The following is a 15,609-nucleotide window of genomic DNA, read 5'->3' on the forward strand; positions in this document are numbered from 1 at the left end:
TTAGAACTTCGAGTGTCTGCGAGTGCGTTTCTTTTTTGAAAAGTATTAAAATAAACTTCAGTTGGACAGGGGGGACTGGGTGAACTTTAATTGGGTGGGGCAATTATGAGCAAAGTGTTGTTTCTGTCAAGTTGGAGATTTTCAAAATGGGGGTGGGGATGTGACAAGTAGCTAAACAATTGGTCATTTGCATGAGTCTCGATTGGGAAGATCGTTGGAGATAGGCAAACGTCTTTTTGAAGCTATTTAGCAAATATTTGTTTCAATAATGTTTGCCTTATTTTACATTATTTTTTATATTTTTTTTAAAAAGAAATGTATTGAAAAATACCTATTTTTGAGTTCACAAAAAGCAACAATTTATAACGATTGGTTTTGATTTTCAAAAAAAGTCGTTTCAAATAAGATCAAATTGACAAATACAGTCCAAACTCGATTATCTGAAGCCACGATTATCCAAAGTTTCGATTATCCAAAGCAGGGGTGACCAAAGTACGGCCCGCGGGCCAAACGTGGCCCACGAGGTATTGTTTTGTGGCCCGCGGAGCCATTTTGAATGATCATGTAAAATGGCCCGTGGAACACTTGTAAAGTGATTTCAATTCAATTCAATTAGTTTTTATTATTAAATTATCAATTCACATTTTCGTAATTCTTATAACCTAATAGAGTTTTGGAGTTCCTTTCAACTATGATTTGTACTATAGTTCATTTTGATGTAATTGTTTATTCTAACAATGGATTTTTCAAGAGAAGGAAAAATAAAAAAAACCTTTTAAATTTGCTCAGTAAAGTGATTTCATACTTTTTAAAATTTAAGATTAGTTAAAAAACAGAGTAATATGTTTTATTTTTTTTGTTATGTAAAAACTAATGATTTATTAATATTTTGATCTTCATTTTTCAAAACACATTTCTTTTAAATCTTAAAACTATCAAAACATTAATAAAGCATTTTTGGAGATGTCTATAAAACGTTTAAATTTGACTAAGGTAGAAATCTGTAATAATTGCAAAAGTATTCTATATTAATTTGAAAGTTATAATGACCATTTTTATGATCTGACTATCAATCTTCCCTCGGGATTCATACTTATGTTGGCAGGATAACGAATCTGATTGACAAAATGTTGAAATCGGAGAATTAAGGTTGCTGCAAATATTTTATAATGCTTTTGCTGACTAACCCTCCCCTCCTTCCCCATTTTTAAAAATCGCTTAAATAATCAGGTTTTTAAAAAAATGCTTCATAATATCAATAGAAATTTAGGTGCAATCAGCTCAAATCAATTAAAATTGCAATAAGTGTTTTTCGCTAAAACTGTTTTTGTCGTCGAATCTTACATTTTTTGAATATTAAGATTGCAAACTTTACGAGTGTTTTAAACATTTTCATTTTTTTTTGTTTAAATGATGAATTTAGTTACATTTTACGCCGTTTCATAAATTGTTCAGATTACATGTCACCATTTTCGAAATATAATAAAAAACCTTTAAAATTTAATGAAAACACTAGTACACTCATTTTTTTTCATATGCCTTAAACACTCAAAATAACACTTATAGAAAACTGTCATTTTGTGTTTTCTACAATTTTAATTAACGAAAATGTTTTTAATTAATGTTATGTAAAAATAACATCAATTACAAAAATCTTCAACTGATGTATTATTTCAAATTAAAATAAAGTATTTTTTTAAATAACCTATTTTGTAAATTTGGCCCGCAAGCTCATTTGAGCTTAAAATTTGGCCCGGCCTTCAAAAACTTTGAGCACCCCTGAATCCAAAGGTTTGTATGGGCCTTCAAAATTGTGATTTTTTAATTAACATTTTTGTTTCCCAAAATCCGTAATTTTAATCTTTGATTTTTTTTGTATGTTTTAGGTGACAAATCCCCATATTTTTCAAGCCATTCAGAAGCTTAGACCAACATTTTTCCAAAGGATTATAATTTTTTAAAAAGTGATTCTTGTAAAAAAAATGTACTTAAAATTGTCATTTTTTATGTAAAATCAAATTTGCCAGATCGGAAACTGATTTTATTCATGCGCAATCAAATCCCCAGGAAATGTTATGTGAAAAACTGACTTTTTACGATTTTTTGTTCCTTTTGCGTGATAGGCCTAATTTGCGATTTGTGCCCTTTTTCGCTCACTTTACAGTGATCAAAAAGGTCATAAATAGAAATGAGAAATGGGTTGACAACCTGTAGATATGGCACCCTGTCTTCCAACCATGTTAACATTTCTTGGAATAAGTAGCTTAACAGCTTTTTTTTTTGGTTGACACCCTGTAGGTGTGTCACCCTGCATGTCAATAATGTTAAATAAAAGCCACATTCACATACGAAAACTTTTCCAAAAACACTATTTTGCTAGGTTGCTTTCTTATTACGTTAAAAAATAAGATTTCAAAATATCTACCCAAGTACTGGCAGTGTTGGCAAGAAATATAATTTTCAGCACTTATTTTGAAATGCCTCTTTTAAAAACTCTGAATCTTTTTTCAGAAGCAAGATAGGACCATACTTTCTTCGGGAAAATTTTTAGATGAAATTTAAGGCTTTACTTCTACGGTATTAGTTTTTAAATTGAGTGAAAAATGAAAATGATAAAAATTAAAATGTAAAAAAGAGGGATTTCCCATACAAATTTCCATACAAATTTGAATCGCTTTGCGGAAAGCTGGATCAAACCCAATCGCTCCCAAATTTTGGGGAGTTGTTTGGGAGCCCAAATGGGACCGGAAAATGCCTGTTCTGAAAAATCGATCATGTCGAGCCACCCTACTTTCCATACAAAAAAAAAACGCTCTAAATAAATAAACCCATTTTTACTAGACTTTTCACGCAAAATTAAATGGCCCAAAGAATCATTCTTGAAAATTCTTATTTCAGATCCCAAAAAATTGCCATATTTTTAATCAATTTCTTTGTCAAATAGCTTCAAAATTGTAATAGAAATAGAAATCTAAGGCTGTTGCAAATATTTTCAAAAGTTTGTGCTCCCCCCTATCCTTTCTCAGTAAAATCAGAAATTAGAAGAAATCAAATCCATAGAACCAAATTCAACAGAACTTTGGAAAATGTGCAGGATGGACGGCCAAACAAAACGCGGTTTGTTATTGTTTACATTGTGTGCTCGGATTTATGTTTTTTCAAGGTCAAACATTGAAACGCGTTTTTTTTCGGAACGTCAAAAAGCGACGTGCGACAAGATAGCACGAGCACGTCGATTTACAAGTTCTCCAACAAGTTTGAAACTTTTTTCTTCCCTAGGTCAACCCCGGTGCGTCCATACCCGTGTCCATCCATGAGCACCTTCCCACGGGAATGGAAAGCAAACATAAAATTGGAATTTAATTGTCGGTACAATTTCGACCCAAGTCGCCGGCCAAAGTTTCCGCTTCTTATTCTCTCCGCGGAGCCAGTGAGCCACTTCGGAAGAAGCTTGTCAGCAATTAGCCGTCTTCACTACCCGGTCGTAACGAAGACTTAATTTTGCTCAACTCGCAAGTTTTTTCTCTGCCAACTCACCCACCCCCGCCCCCCACAGAACCTGCTTTTGAATCCATTTTCCGAGCGTGTTATCGAAATAAAAATACTACCGGGAGTAATTAAGCGTATTCTTTGGCCGGGGCTGATTTTTCCTTCCTCGACAGTTTTTTTTTTCTTTTCTTTGTTTTTTTTGTGTGTGAGCTCAGGAAATTGCCAGCTTACGCCTTCTGATCCGATGTTCTTTTGTGCTTCCTACAGAGTGAGAGGGAGGGGTTTTCCCATTTTCGCAAACAAAAGGTAAAACTTTTCCAGAAGCCCCGCAAGGTAGGCAACCGGCTCCGGGTGTTCGAATTCAATTGTCATTTGGTGAGCGCGCGCCGGATGGTGATGACGGCGGACGGTGGCCAATTCAAGGAAGAACAATCGAGTTCTTTTATCCTTACCTTAAGGGGTGGAAGGGGATAAAAGGCAGTGATGACGGTGAAAAAGGTTGGAAGTGGACGCGATTTGCTTTATTATCCGATCTGTCTGTTAACGTGATGGGTTTGGGCAAAATATCGTATGTTTAATTTCTGTTGCTTTTACCTTGATTTCAATCAACTACATTCATTATCTCTGCTGACGCTGACTACCAACGTCAATACAACATTTTGATGATCGGAATTTCAGTATGAGTAGTGCTGCCCTCAAGCATCGGTTATGTCTACATTGGCAAATTTTAAAATTTGGAAATAATAACTTGGTGCTTTGAACCTGGATAATAAATCCGAATCCTTGACCACCTGATTCTTTTTTTCTGAATTTTGCAGAGTTTTTTGAATGTTAATATATTAAGAGAAAACAGAATTTCAAAACATTCATGTACGCTTTACAAACGAGTAGTCTCGGAAATAACTCAAAAAAAAAAAATACAAAAAATGCCCTAATTCTTTTTTCGACTATAATTTGTTAAGTGAACTGGTAGAACTCGTCCAAATATATAAAGTGAAATAAGAATTAGTGTTCCGGGTATATTTCTTTTCTCAAAAGCAAATCCTTACCATTGCTTTTGTAAGAAATAATTAAAATAATTAAAACCGGCTTTGAAGTTTGAGGTACAAAATACCTAAAAAATCTTGAAATTGTTCGGATTTTCGTTAAACTCCATTCGCGATTAAAAGCTCAAAAATTCCGACAGATGGCTCGAAGAATGACGATTCAAATTTTCGCTGTTCGGTTACATAGGAATGCAAACTTAAAATTGAATTTACAGCTCTTAGAACAACTTTTGAGAAAAAAATTCAAGTAGTACGAGTGTAAACTTTTTGCCCTCTATAAATTAACGCAATAAAAAAAATTTGGAAAAAAAATAATTTTGAAAAAATAATAATGTTTAAAATGATAGAGCATCAAAAGTTACCAAAGTATCAGCTCGAATTTTTGCTCAAAAGTTGTTTTGAACGCTGGAATTTAACAAAACAGAATTCGCATACATAACCTCAAAGGGCAAAAATTTAAATCGACATTCTTCGCTCTGTTCTGCTACTCAACACTAGGTGTCGCATGTCGTTTGGCTCTTGAACGGCAATAGAGAATTTGCAGCAAAGCTAAAAGACACATGTCGCCACCTATGAACAAATAGCTCAAACCTATGATTTTTTGAAAAAATGTGTTTTTTCCTTCATAATCAACATTTTTATAAAACTTATGCCGGATTCGGATGAGAAAAATTCTTTCCAACAATTTGGTGCACAAATTTCCAATATTTGTATGATTTTTCTATGAGAAAACTGTAAATTAAGAAAAAGATGGTAATTTGGACTATTTGGCAAGAAAGTCTATCAAAAATCAATAAAAAATTGTTGAATATACGTAAACACATCTGTTATCAACTATATAACTGGTTATTTCATTGATATATGTGTGTGTGTGTTCAACCAACCAAACGGGACCACGCGGTCGCTTCTTACAAATTGAGTTGTTTCCATGTATTTTTAGATCTATATTCTATACATGCAAATAACTCGCATAGGCATTTGGAAGGTGTTAGCTCTGCCGAGCTTCGGTGACCCATTTCTACGCTGGCTAGCCGAGCGCGAGGTACTTCAGCTTTATCGACAAGCCCCGCCCTGAAGAACGTTTGGACCAATCGGATAAAAACGTTATTTAGAACTTCCGAACCCTTGTCAAATGGACAAGGACCCAGCGCGTATATAGTTGATAGTAACAGTATTCCTAATTCCAGTCGCGAAGGCATAGTGGTTAGCATTTTTGCTTACCAATCCAAAGGACGGGTGATCGAACCCCGACTCGAGCGACTTTGATTTTTCGTTCATGTTCAGAGTTTCAAGATTTATATTTCCTATACTTTATCGTTGGGAGCAGATGGGAATCGAACCCAGGACCATTCGCTTACAAAGCGAACACCGTGACCAGTAAGCCACGGCCGCTCCAACCTGGTTATTTCATTGATATATACGGTAAAATTCATTTTTTCGTGTTCCAAAACATGTTTTTAAAGAAAAAGGTCACACATTTTTGCGAGCCCAAAAATTGATGTTCATTATTTTAAAGCAAACAATTTTTCCCGTCTTTTGCAACCAGTTTCATTAAGATTGATGCAGGGAATCATGAGAAATAAGCGATTTTGTTCTTCAACCCAGCAGAAAGGAATAGAGAATTTGCAGCAAAGCTTAAAGACACGTGTCGCCACCTATGAACAAATAGCGTAAACCTATGATTTTTTGAAAAAAATGTGTTTTTTTCCTTCATAATCAACATTTTTATAAAACTTATGCCGGATTCGGATGAGAAAAATTATTTCCAACAATTTGGTGTATAACTTTCCAATATTTGTTTGATTTTTCTATGAGAAAACTGTAAATTTTGAAAAAGATAGTAATTTGGGCTATTTGGCAAGAAAGTCTGTCAAAAATCAATAAAAATTGTCGAATATACGTTAACACATCTGTTGTCAACTATATAACTGTTTATTTCCTTAATATATAGAGGGAAAATAATTTTTTCGTGTTCCAAAACATGTTTTTTGAAGAAAAAGGTCACAAATTTTTGCGCGCTCAAAAGTTGATGTTCATTATTTTAAAGCAAAAAATGCTTTTGCAAATTACTGTTAAAAATTGATTTTTTAAGATCTCAATATCTTTTTGCAACCAGCCTCCAAATTTCATACTCCTATAGGTCAAAAATTAGGGAATTTCATGGATTATACGCCGATGGTATTAACTTTTTGGCCAATCGCAGTTTTTCTCATAGTTTTTCGATTTTTCTATAATAAACTTTTTACAACGTTATTTTTTGCCCTGGCGTCCTTTTTTGGTCTCAATTTTGTCATATTCGGAATCCTCGGAAAATTTGCACCGGCTCCGTGTCTTAATGGTTACGGCTTCTGCCTCATACGCAGAAGGTTCAGGGATCAAATCCCGGCCGGTACCTTTGAAATTTGGAATCAGGAATTTGAACTTTGAATATGAACAAAAACGAAAATGAATCAGGTGGGATTCGAACTCACACCTCTGGACTGGTGGTCTGGGACGCTAAGCAGTCGGCCATCAGAAGGGTTACACTCTAGTAGTGAATTGATCCGTAGTGTTGAAAAATGTTATCTTCTCATATTAAATACGCGCTGATCCCTGATTTGCCTGACGGGATTGGAAGTCTAAATATAGATCGAGTTTCCTTCAGATGCTTGCTTCTATGTTTAGGCGGGGCCGAACAATGCCCAGCGACCTCGGAATTGGACCGCAAGGAGCTCTATCATTCTGAAACGGGTCGTTGGAAGCAGCGCGAGGGCTATCACCACCTAATACCCGGGACTGAGATAAGTTGTATCAGCATTCGGCATATACAAAGTCTGATACAAACTATACTTTCCCATAATATCGCTACCGGTTAGCGGGTATTGGATTGGACCACACACACACACACACATTCGGAATCCTCGGAAAATTTCACGTAAGTTAAAAGTATCAGGCATACAACATCGGAGCACCTCGATACGACTTGTTACACATTGGTGAAAAACTTGCTCTTAAAGACCTTGACGTGGTTTATCCTAAAATGGTATCTAATTCTGTTTACCACCATATCCCACATTCGGAATAATTTGTTGTACGCGAAAATGTTTACTCAATCACCCACAATCAGCTTTCAATCAGTTTTCGCCCACTCAGGCAGAAACCCCTCCTCAATAGTTTGCCGAGCTTCCGTGGCCGTGAGGTTACGGGTTTCGCCTTGTAAGCGGAAGGTGATGGGTTCGATTCCTGTCTGGCTCGGCAAAGTCAGATCCCTTCAAAGAGCAAATCTGCTCACTGGGAATACTGAACGGTAGGGGATGAGTTTCGACTAACGGCGTGCTGGGTTTCCAATCCAGAGGTCGTGAGTTCGATTCTCGTACCGGGATGATGAATTTTTTTTTTAAATAGTTCCACTCGTTCCGCCGGAGCACTTGGCATGGCATTGCAACACAAGCATCGATACATCTGCACTTGCATGGACGTAAGGTTCCCTAATATGGTGTGTATGCAATTCAATACACAAACACGTTCACACTTGATTATATACCAATTCAGTCGAACCGACCCGATACCTGCAATATCAATTAGCATAATTTCCGCCCCACTTCAGGCACTAATGCAGTTCTAATGCTAACTGACGGCGAACCCCGGCTCATGGATGGTGGGATTGATTGAGTTCCCTTGGTGGAGCGCGAAATCCAAAATGATCTGTTTGTTCTGAGGGAAGTACTTTTGTTTGCGCTTAAACACGGGCTAAATTTATTCATCAACAATTTTCCACCGGATTATGTTTGCTCAAACAATAGAGCAAATAAAACGGGTTTCCACCTAGCACATGGAACGCTTTAATTATCGCAAACGGGCTGGATTACAGTTATGGGGTTTGGTGGTGGTCATGGCCATGGTTAACCACCTGATATGGCCTGATATGTGGCCTGATATACGTTACTGGAGACTGCATTGTTGAAGTAAAGTGCAAATCACAGTTAACTCACAGTTTGAAGGATCTATTGAATCCGCATTATTTCGCTTCAGGGGGACTCCTTTGAGAAAATGCAGTATAGGTGCCAATTAGTGAGATTGCCCATTGTTCTCAGAAGGACTGGATGGTTGATGGCTGCACAGGCTGACGTTTATGGAAACAGGATCTTGAAACGTGACAATCAATGGTTAGAACTCATCGTGTAACATGTTTGCAGGAAATCTAGCGTAAATTTTCAATGGATCACATGCCGCACTTGTGTTCAAACTGTTTAGTAAAGGGAAATGCGATGGTTTGAAAATGAACTCTAGAAATCAGAACCCAAATGAAAGAGCATCAGTTAACCAATCTCAACTTAGAGTGCAAATCGTTTCTTCTTGGATGATCGTAACAATCATCAGATACTGTGTCAAGTAACTTGCCATGATATACATACTGCAAATTGTCATCTCGGATCATTTATGTCTTGTCTTAGAAGCACTAGTAAATTCAGTAGTGCACTTCTCCAATCACAAACAAAGCAATGAGGCTCAACTATTTTCTGGGCTTCCCTGACCAAAATAATTAGACCCGTATTTTTTGTTTGTCCATTAGGGTGACCTACACCGTGCTAGGGTGGTCACAAAAATTGATATGTTCATTTATTTTCGCTAAAACCACATTTTTCAAAAAGTAATAACTACAAGCTACACCACGAGTTAGTACTGGCGCCTTAGCCCGCTTGGCCATCAGACCGATGAAGAGCGGAAAGGATAATATTTCAGAGTGTTATATTACGTGGAGTTTCATAAAATATTGCAAAATTTATTTTACACACAGCTGGACTCTCTGGTTGTCAATATCCAAGGGACCGTCGAGGAAGAGAATCATCAGTTTACAGAACAATACAAAATGAAGACTCGATTGAAAATATTTTTCTCTTGATACCCAGCTATGGGAGGGAATCATGGCAACGTCCATCAAACAAAAACAAACTAATGTCAAACACCCTTCAAAGCTTCGTTTCGCCATTAAAAATGTCTATGCAGCCTACGAGAAAGTGAAATTATTGACAACCGGAAGAGATTTTTAAAGCAAACAGAATCCAAGGGACCGTCGAGGAAGAGATCCTTCAAGCAAGGGAAAATATCGAGGAATGAAGATAATTGAAGTATGCAGATTGAAGGGACTGAAGAATTCATCGATAGATGGAGAATTATTGATATCGAGAAGATCAACAGCCAGAGAGTCGACTGTATTTTTTTTGCTGTGCGATTTGAGCTGTTCTGGACGCAAATGAAAGGTTATTAGTTGGGCTTGTAAGGAAAAATATTCTTATGTCCAAAAAATGTGACCTAACTTTTGAAAAAGTTTTATGAAAACTCAAGAAGACGCTTTAAACGTGACAAAATATTTTTATCGAATTCCTCGGAAAATGTCATGATACATAAAAAAAATTTGAGATGTTCCGTACATTTCCTTGGTGGATTTTTCAACGCGCATTGTGCAACATCCCAAAAATGACGAAAACGGGAAAAAATCATATTTGTTGTTATAAAATTGTGATAATTTGAAAATTCAAGCGATGACCAATACTTTTTTGCATTTGATTGATTAAAATAATTCAAAACTGGTATGACTAGGGAGGGCTTCAAAAAAAAATTGATTTGAATGTTGTTATTTTAAAATTTAAACTGAAATTAGTTTTACTAAAAATGCCATCAAATTTTAAGAAAGATCAATTTTTTAAATGTTTACAAAACATGTTATGCTAACTTTTTACTAGTAATGTATGACGGTTGAATTGTTTCTCGCATTGCTACGAGTTTTTGAAACAAAGATTCTTGAAACTAACAAAAATACACTTTTAAATTTTCCTCAACATTTTTCGATTCCAAATTTTGAATCACTTTCAGAAGATCTTTTGTCACATTTTGATAATGCTCACCGTTTTCAAGTTTTGACTTTTTTCATGTAATTTTTTTATTAAAAATAATCATTTTTAACTTTTTTTATTTTTAAATCAATGTCGAAATTTTATGGTTCTCCAGTATGGTTTTCCTTTTTGAATACTTTTGATCTATTCTTTCGCTGCTGAGATACAGGCCACGAATAATATTTCGAAATAGCAAGAGCAAAATAGCAAAGTGTTTATTTTAAAATATTGATAGCATTTTATACAAAAATCTGGGAAATTTCAGTACATAGTTGTTTTTGTATCAGTGACAATAATATATAAAATTTTCAAGATTTCAACAAGACAGCAACCAACCATTTATTGACACTTTTTACTAAGGCCATTGCAAATATTTTTCAAAGTTGGCCTGAATAATCAGGGGGCAAAAAATTTTTATTTTCGAAAAACTTCACAATTTTAATGAAATTTAAAGTTTAATCATCTGAAGACCCGTTAAAATGCATTTTCCCGCGTTTATAATCATATTCAGCATGTTTGAACTCCTTTGAAAACATTTTAAATTTTCATGAAATATTTATTGGAAAGCAACTGTACGCCTGTAAAATGCATTTTAAAGCACTTTTTTCATCCAAATGTTGAAATCTAGGCTTCTAATTTAATTTTTTATATATTTTTTATTTTTTGCCCCCATTGATAAATTGCTAATTTGCACATCAGAAGTAAACCCCGAATAATTTAAATTTCAATTCTCACAGCCTGTGGCTGTGTTTCCGAAAATTTGCCAACAAATTGCGAAGAAGCTCATCAGAGAAGCCCAACCATCGCTTCATTAGCATGCAAGCTCCTTGGGCATTTGAGGGGCTGACAGGCGAGGGGTAAATAAATTAAAATCGATTCCGGGCAAAACTGGAGTTTTGTGCCTTTTCGCCGCCGCAGGCTGCCTAATCTTATTATATCAATATTTGTAAACAATTTGCCGGCCCACCAACCAATCGTTGGAGTTGAGTTGATCCGGGACGCTGATCGAGAAACGTGGTTCGGTTTCATCATTATATTATGTTTGGGGAGTGAGATTTTCCTCCCCCGAGGGTTGATTTATGACTGATTATTCAATATTAACTGGAAGGCTGCCATCGTGGCCTGCGGAGCAAATAAAACCGCGCGTAAAATTGACTGAATTTCAATCGGCACAAAGGGCCCAACTTTTTGGATAATTGAAAAATGCCCGGGCGTTAACCCGCGCCATTTGGACGCCTCTTTTCCATAAACAAAGTTCGACCATTAGTCCGACATGAACAAAAAAAAAAAAAAAACAAAAAAAGAAAAAAAACTTTTCCATCCATCCATCTAGTCAAACAGAGAGAGAGAGCGAAAACGCCAAACTTGTTCCGACGCATAATGAAGTAATGGGACCGCTTCTGGCAGTCCGCGCGGCTTCTGGCCCACTCGCTGGGAAAAAGGAAGACGGATGAGGACGCATGATGGTCAGGCCAGCTCCAGATTTTGCTGAATAGACCGAAATCAGCATGACGGAGCCGGTTCGTTTCCATCAAGTTGATTTTTTTTCTTTGAATAAAACTTTCCTCCAGCTTTGGGTGAGATTAGGTTTGCGAATGTTTATTTGAGAAGAGCATTTATCATCAGATATGAAATTTTAAAAAATAAAGTTGATATTACAGCAACTTTTACCAAAAATTAGTCTTGGGTTTACTATACCCTTAAAATAGAAATTAGTTTCATTGTAGGATTCAAATATACCGTTAAAAATCACATCACTTTGGTCCCATCTCACCACTACTTAAAATGTTTAGTTTTTTATGACACTACTTTAATTTACTAATGAGGTCATCAATTAAATTTCAATAGTCTGACTAGAGTGACTGTGAATATTTCATTGATTAAACATCATTTAAAAGCGATCGAACTAACCCATTAGAACTAATTAAACACATCATTTTAGAGCAATTTGCTTTCAATCGACATTTCCACCTTAACCGAGCTTATTATTTCAATTAATACCAACAAATTTCCAACCCCCACCCACACATCCCCTTCCCCGGCACACTCACCATTCCTCCAGCTACGTTCCAGTTTGCGCTCACCTGCAAATAGAAAAAAAAAAACAAAAATTAACCCATTAGAACTCCTGTGTGTGTGTGTGTGTCACTCGATTATCGGCCGCGGCTCGGCGCACTATTTTCACTAATAATGTTCGCTAATTACTGTTTACAACTATCACCCCTCCCCTCAGGGGCCTGGTGCGGCTTCCCGGCTTGTATTTAAACGGGAATTTTGGGGGAAAAGCAGGGCAGATCTTATCGCTTAGTTTAGCTCATAAAATATTTATGCCCCCCACTTCCCTCCGTTCGCGTTGCCCTCCTTGTAGTTTTCCCCAAAACTAAAATCTACTAAAACTATTTGGAAACTGATGGCTGCAGGCTGATAGAGTGTGTGGTTGTGAATATATGTGAGTGTGTTTTTTTTGCTTTGAACCTGAGGGTTGAAATTAACTGATTTGATGTTAGTCGAATTCTGTTTTGATTAACCATTTCATTATGTACAATTTTTTACAATGAAAAAATATTAATTTGAGCATGACATGGTTTGATTTGATTTACAGAGTATGTTATTCTGTTTCCAACAGAACCCACATTCTGTTTAAAATTCTATGAAATTGCAATTTGCACAGGCCATTCAACTACAAATCTGTAATGAATCACATTTCATCCTTTCAGAACAATTACTATTCATAATTGTTCCCCTTTACACGAAACTTTTTGTTTCGTTTTCGATAGCTGAAATCAGCCATGTTCATCAACATTTTAAATAAGTTGTGATTACTTTTGGTTTCAAATAGGAGCTGCATCAATTTCCAACAAAAACAGCATGATCCTCAGCATGATTTGAACAAGGTTTTATTTTTATTTTTGTTTGATCATTAGAGGACCTACGCTGTGTTGGGTGGTCCAAAACAATGGCACAACTGCCATAGATGCTAAAAATAATCCACAAATCAGCATTCTGCTTGGGGAGCGTAAAGCAATTTTGTTGGTTACGCTATTGCCTATGCTTTATAAAAATAAATAATAATAATTATAATTTAATTTAATGGACCACAGATGAAGAGTAGGAACCAATCATCACCACTTCGCAACTTTCAAATGTCCCTACCATGCTAGCCAATCACAGCGCCGACCACGACCAGTGGTAAGATCACGGGGATGTGGATAGAAATTTTAATCCGATACTTGACTGATGAAGACCGCTAAATCGGCTGCGTCTTCGACAAAGTGCTCACGTGAGATTTGAAGATGGGTGTGAATCCAGGATTCACCGTGGTAAGTGATGAGGCCGGTCAAATTTATCTATAGTCCTTAATTCTTTGTATCTTCTTAGATTCATCTTGAAAGCTTTCCAATTCGGTTCACCAAGCTTTTTGTGGTGAATTCTGGTCGTGTTGAACGTTCAATATTGGCCAAACGAATATGCAACCCGTCAGTTCTTGAATTCAACTTTGCATAAAAAATTGCATTGTCCTGTTCTTAGGTTCACAGATTCCAATCAAGTTTCTTGGATTCATATAGCATTCTTAATCCTTCTAGTCAACTAAGCCTCGATGGTCTGGTGCAGTGCTTGCGAAATTTCGACTTTGTTTGTGATAGCTGACAGAACACTCGAATCGTATTCACCACGACAACCAAATTTTTACATTCTACAAACGTTCGTTTCACACACAAAGGGATGAGTGCTACGCAAAGTCACTCACACAATCATTGACATCCCTCCAGGAAAAAAAAATCGCTTAGAGAGCGGTCGTTTGACATTCTACCGAGATTCCGGTCATCTCTCCAATGATAGCAGTCATATGACTTCTGTCACCACGCAGCATACACTGCGAAGAGAGAAACAAAAACGAGAGAAAGAGAAAAAGCACGTTGTCTCGTTCGGCGGCTTGAGTGGTGCTCATTTTTCGTTCGTTTCGTCTTCGTGTATAGTTCACCGACCGTTGCCAAGCAATGACGATCATGATTCGCGATTAAAAGCTCCATAATTCCGACAGATGGCCAAAAGCACCGAAGAAAGAATTTATTCATGAGTATGGTGCATTTGCATATATTCCTTCGTGTTTCTCATAATCGTGAACTGACTTCACGGTTTCGAGAATTGATTTTTTTCTGTGTATAGGAATGCAAACTTAAAATTGAATTTACAGCTCTTAGAACAACGTTTGAAAAAAAATCAAGTAGTACGAGTGTAAACTTTTTGCCCTCTGTAAATTAAAGCAATAAAAAAGTTTTTGAAAAAAAAAATTGAAAAAAAAATTGTTTTAAATGATAGAGCATCAAAAGTTAACATAGTATCAGCATGAATTTTTGCTCAAAAGTTGTTTTGAACGCTGGAATTTATCAAAACAGAATTCGCATACATAACCCCAAAGGGCAAAAATTTTCGCTCTGTTCTGCTACTCAACACTAGATGTCGCATGTCGTTAAGCTTATGAATGCCAATAGACGTTGTTTGTCAGCGATCAAATATCCTTCTGGGAAATAATCGCTGACAGAAAGTTCTATCGAATATCGAGCAGTCCCATTCAGTGATAGATCCCTTTTTAAGCATTGGTCTGGTGGTTAGCATTTTTGTCTGCTGACCCAAAGGACGGGGGATCGAACCCTGGAGCGGGCTAATGAATTTTCGTTCATATTCAAGTGTTCAGAATTCCTTCTTTCCACAATTTCTCGATAGAAGCAGACGGGAACCGAACCCACAACATTCCGCTTACAAAGCGAACAGCGTAACCATTCAGCCACGCTTACCCCGGTTACGGCTACGCTATTGTCTATGCTTTGTACAAAAAAGAACACAGAATTTTTGTTGAGTGAAGTTTTATTGAATATCATCAACTGAAAATTTAGTAAACGATTCAGCACTTTAGATTTCTCAGGTAATTGATATACGGATGTCAAAAAACCAAAATTTCAGCAAACAAAGCCCTTTTGTTAAACCGACCAAAATCGGTTCAACAACACGGCTCAAATGTCAGGTTGTTTACTAAAAACACAGAAATAGTAGTTTGTGCAACAAGTTGCAAAAAGAGGCACAAGTCGTACATTTATCTGATGAGGTTCAACGAGTTGGATAAATACGAAGATTGTTGAAAAAATTAAGTTTTGCAACGAGTTACAAACAACAATTTTTGCAACTTCGAAAAACACCCTTTG

General features: G+C 36.4%; 1 protein-coding gene across 3 annotated transcripts in view; it reads right to left on the minus strand.

Annotated features, from left to right (window-relative positions):
* LOC6042017 (cytoplasmic polyadenylation element-binding protein 2) overlaps positions 1 to 15,609 on the minus strand; it is a 605,979-nt gene that overhangs the window by 221,036 nt on the left and 369,334 nt on the right. For 2 of the 3 annotated variants that reach the window (XM_038254618.1, XM_038254613.1), the window contains one exon: positions 12,460 to 12,492. The exons of the other annotated variant lie outside the window; for it this stretch is intronic. In XM_038254618.1, coding sequence (XP_038110546.1) covers positions 12,460 to 12,492 — 33 coding nt within the window. The remainder of the gene's footprint in view (positions 1 to 12,459; positions 12,493 to 15,609) is intronic. 3 annotated transcript variants of the gene reach the window in all.

This window comes from Culex quinquefasciatus, chromosome 1, assembly GCF_015732765.1.
Source record: "Culex quinquefasciatus strain JHB chromosome 1, VPISU_Cqui_1.0_pri_paternal, whole genome shotgun sequence".
Lineage (NCBI taxonomy): Eukaryota > Metazoa > Arthropoda > Insecta > Diptera > Culicidae > Culex > Culex quinquefasciatus.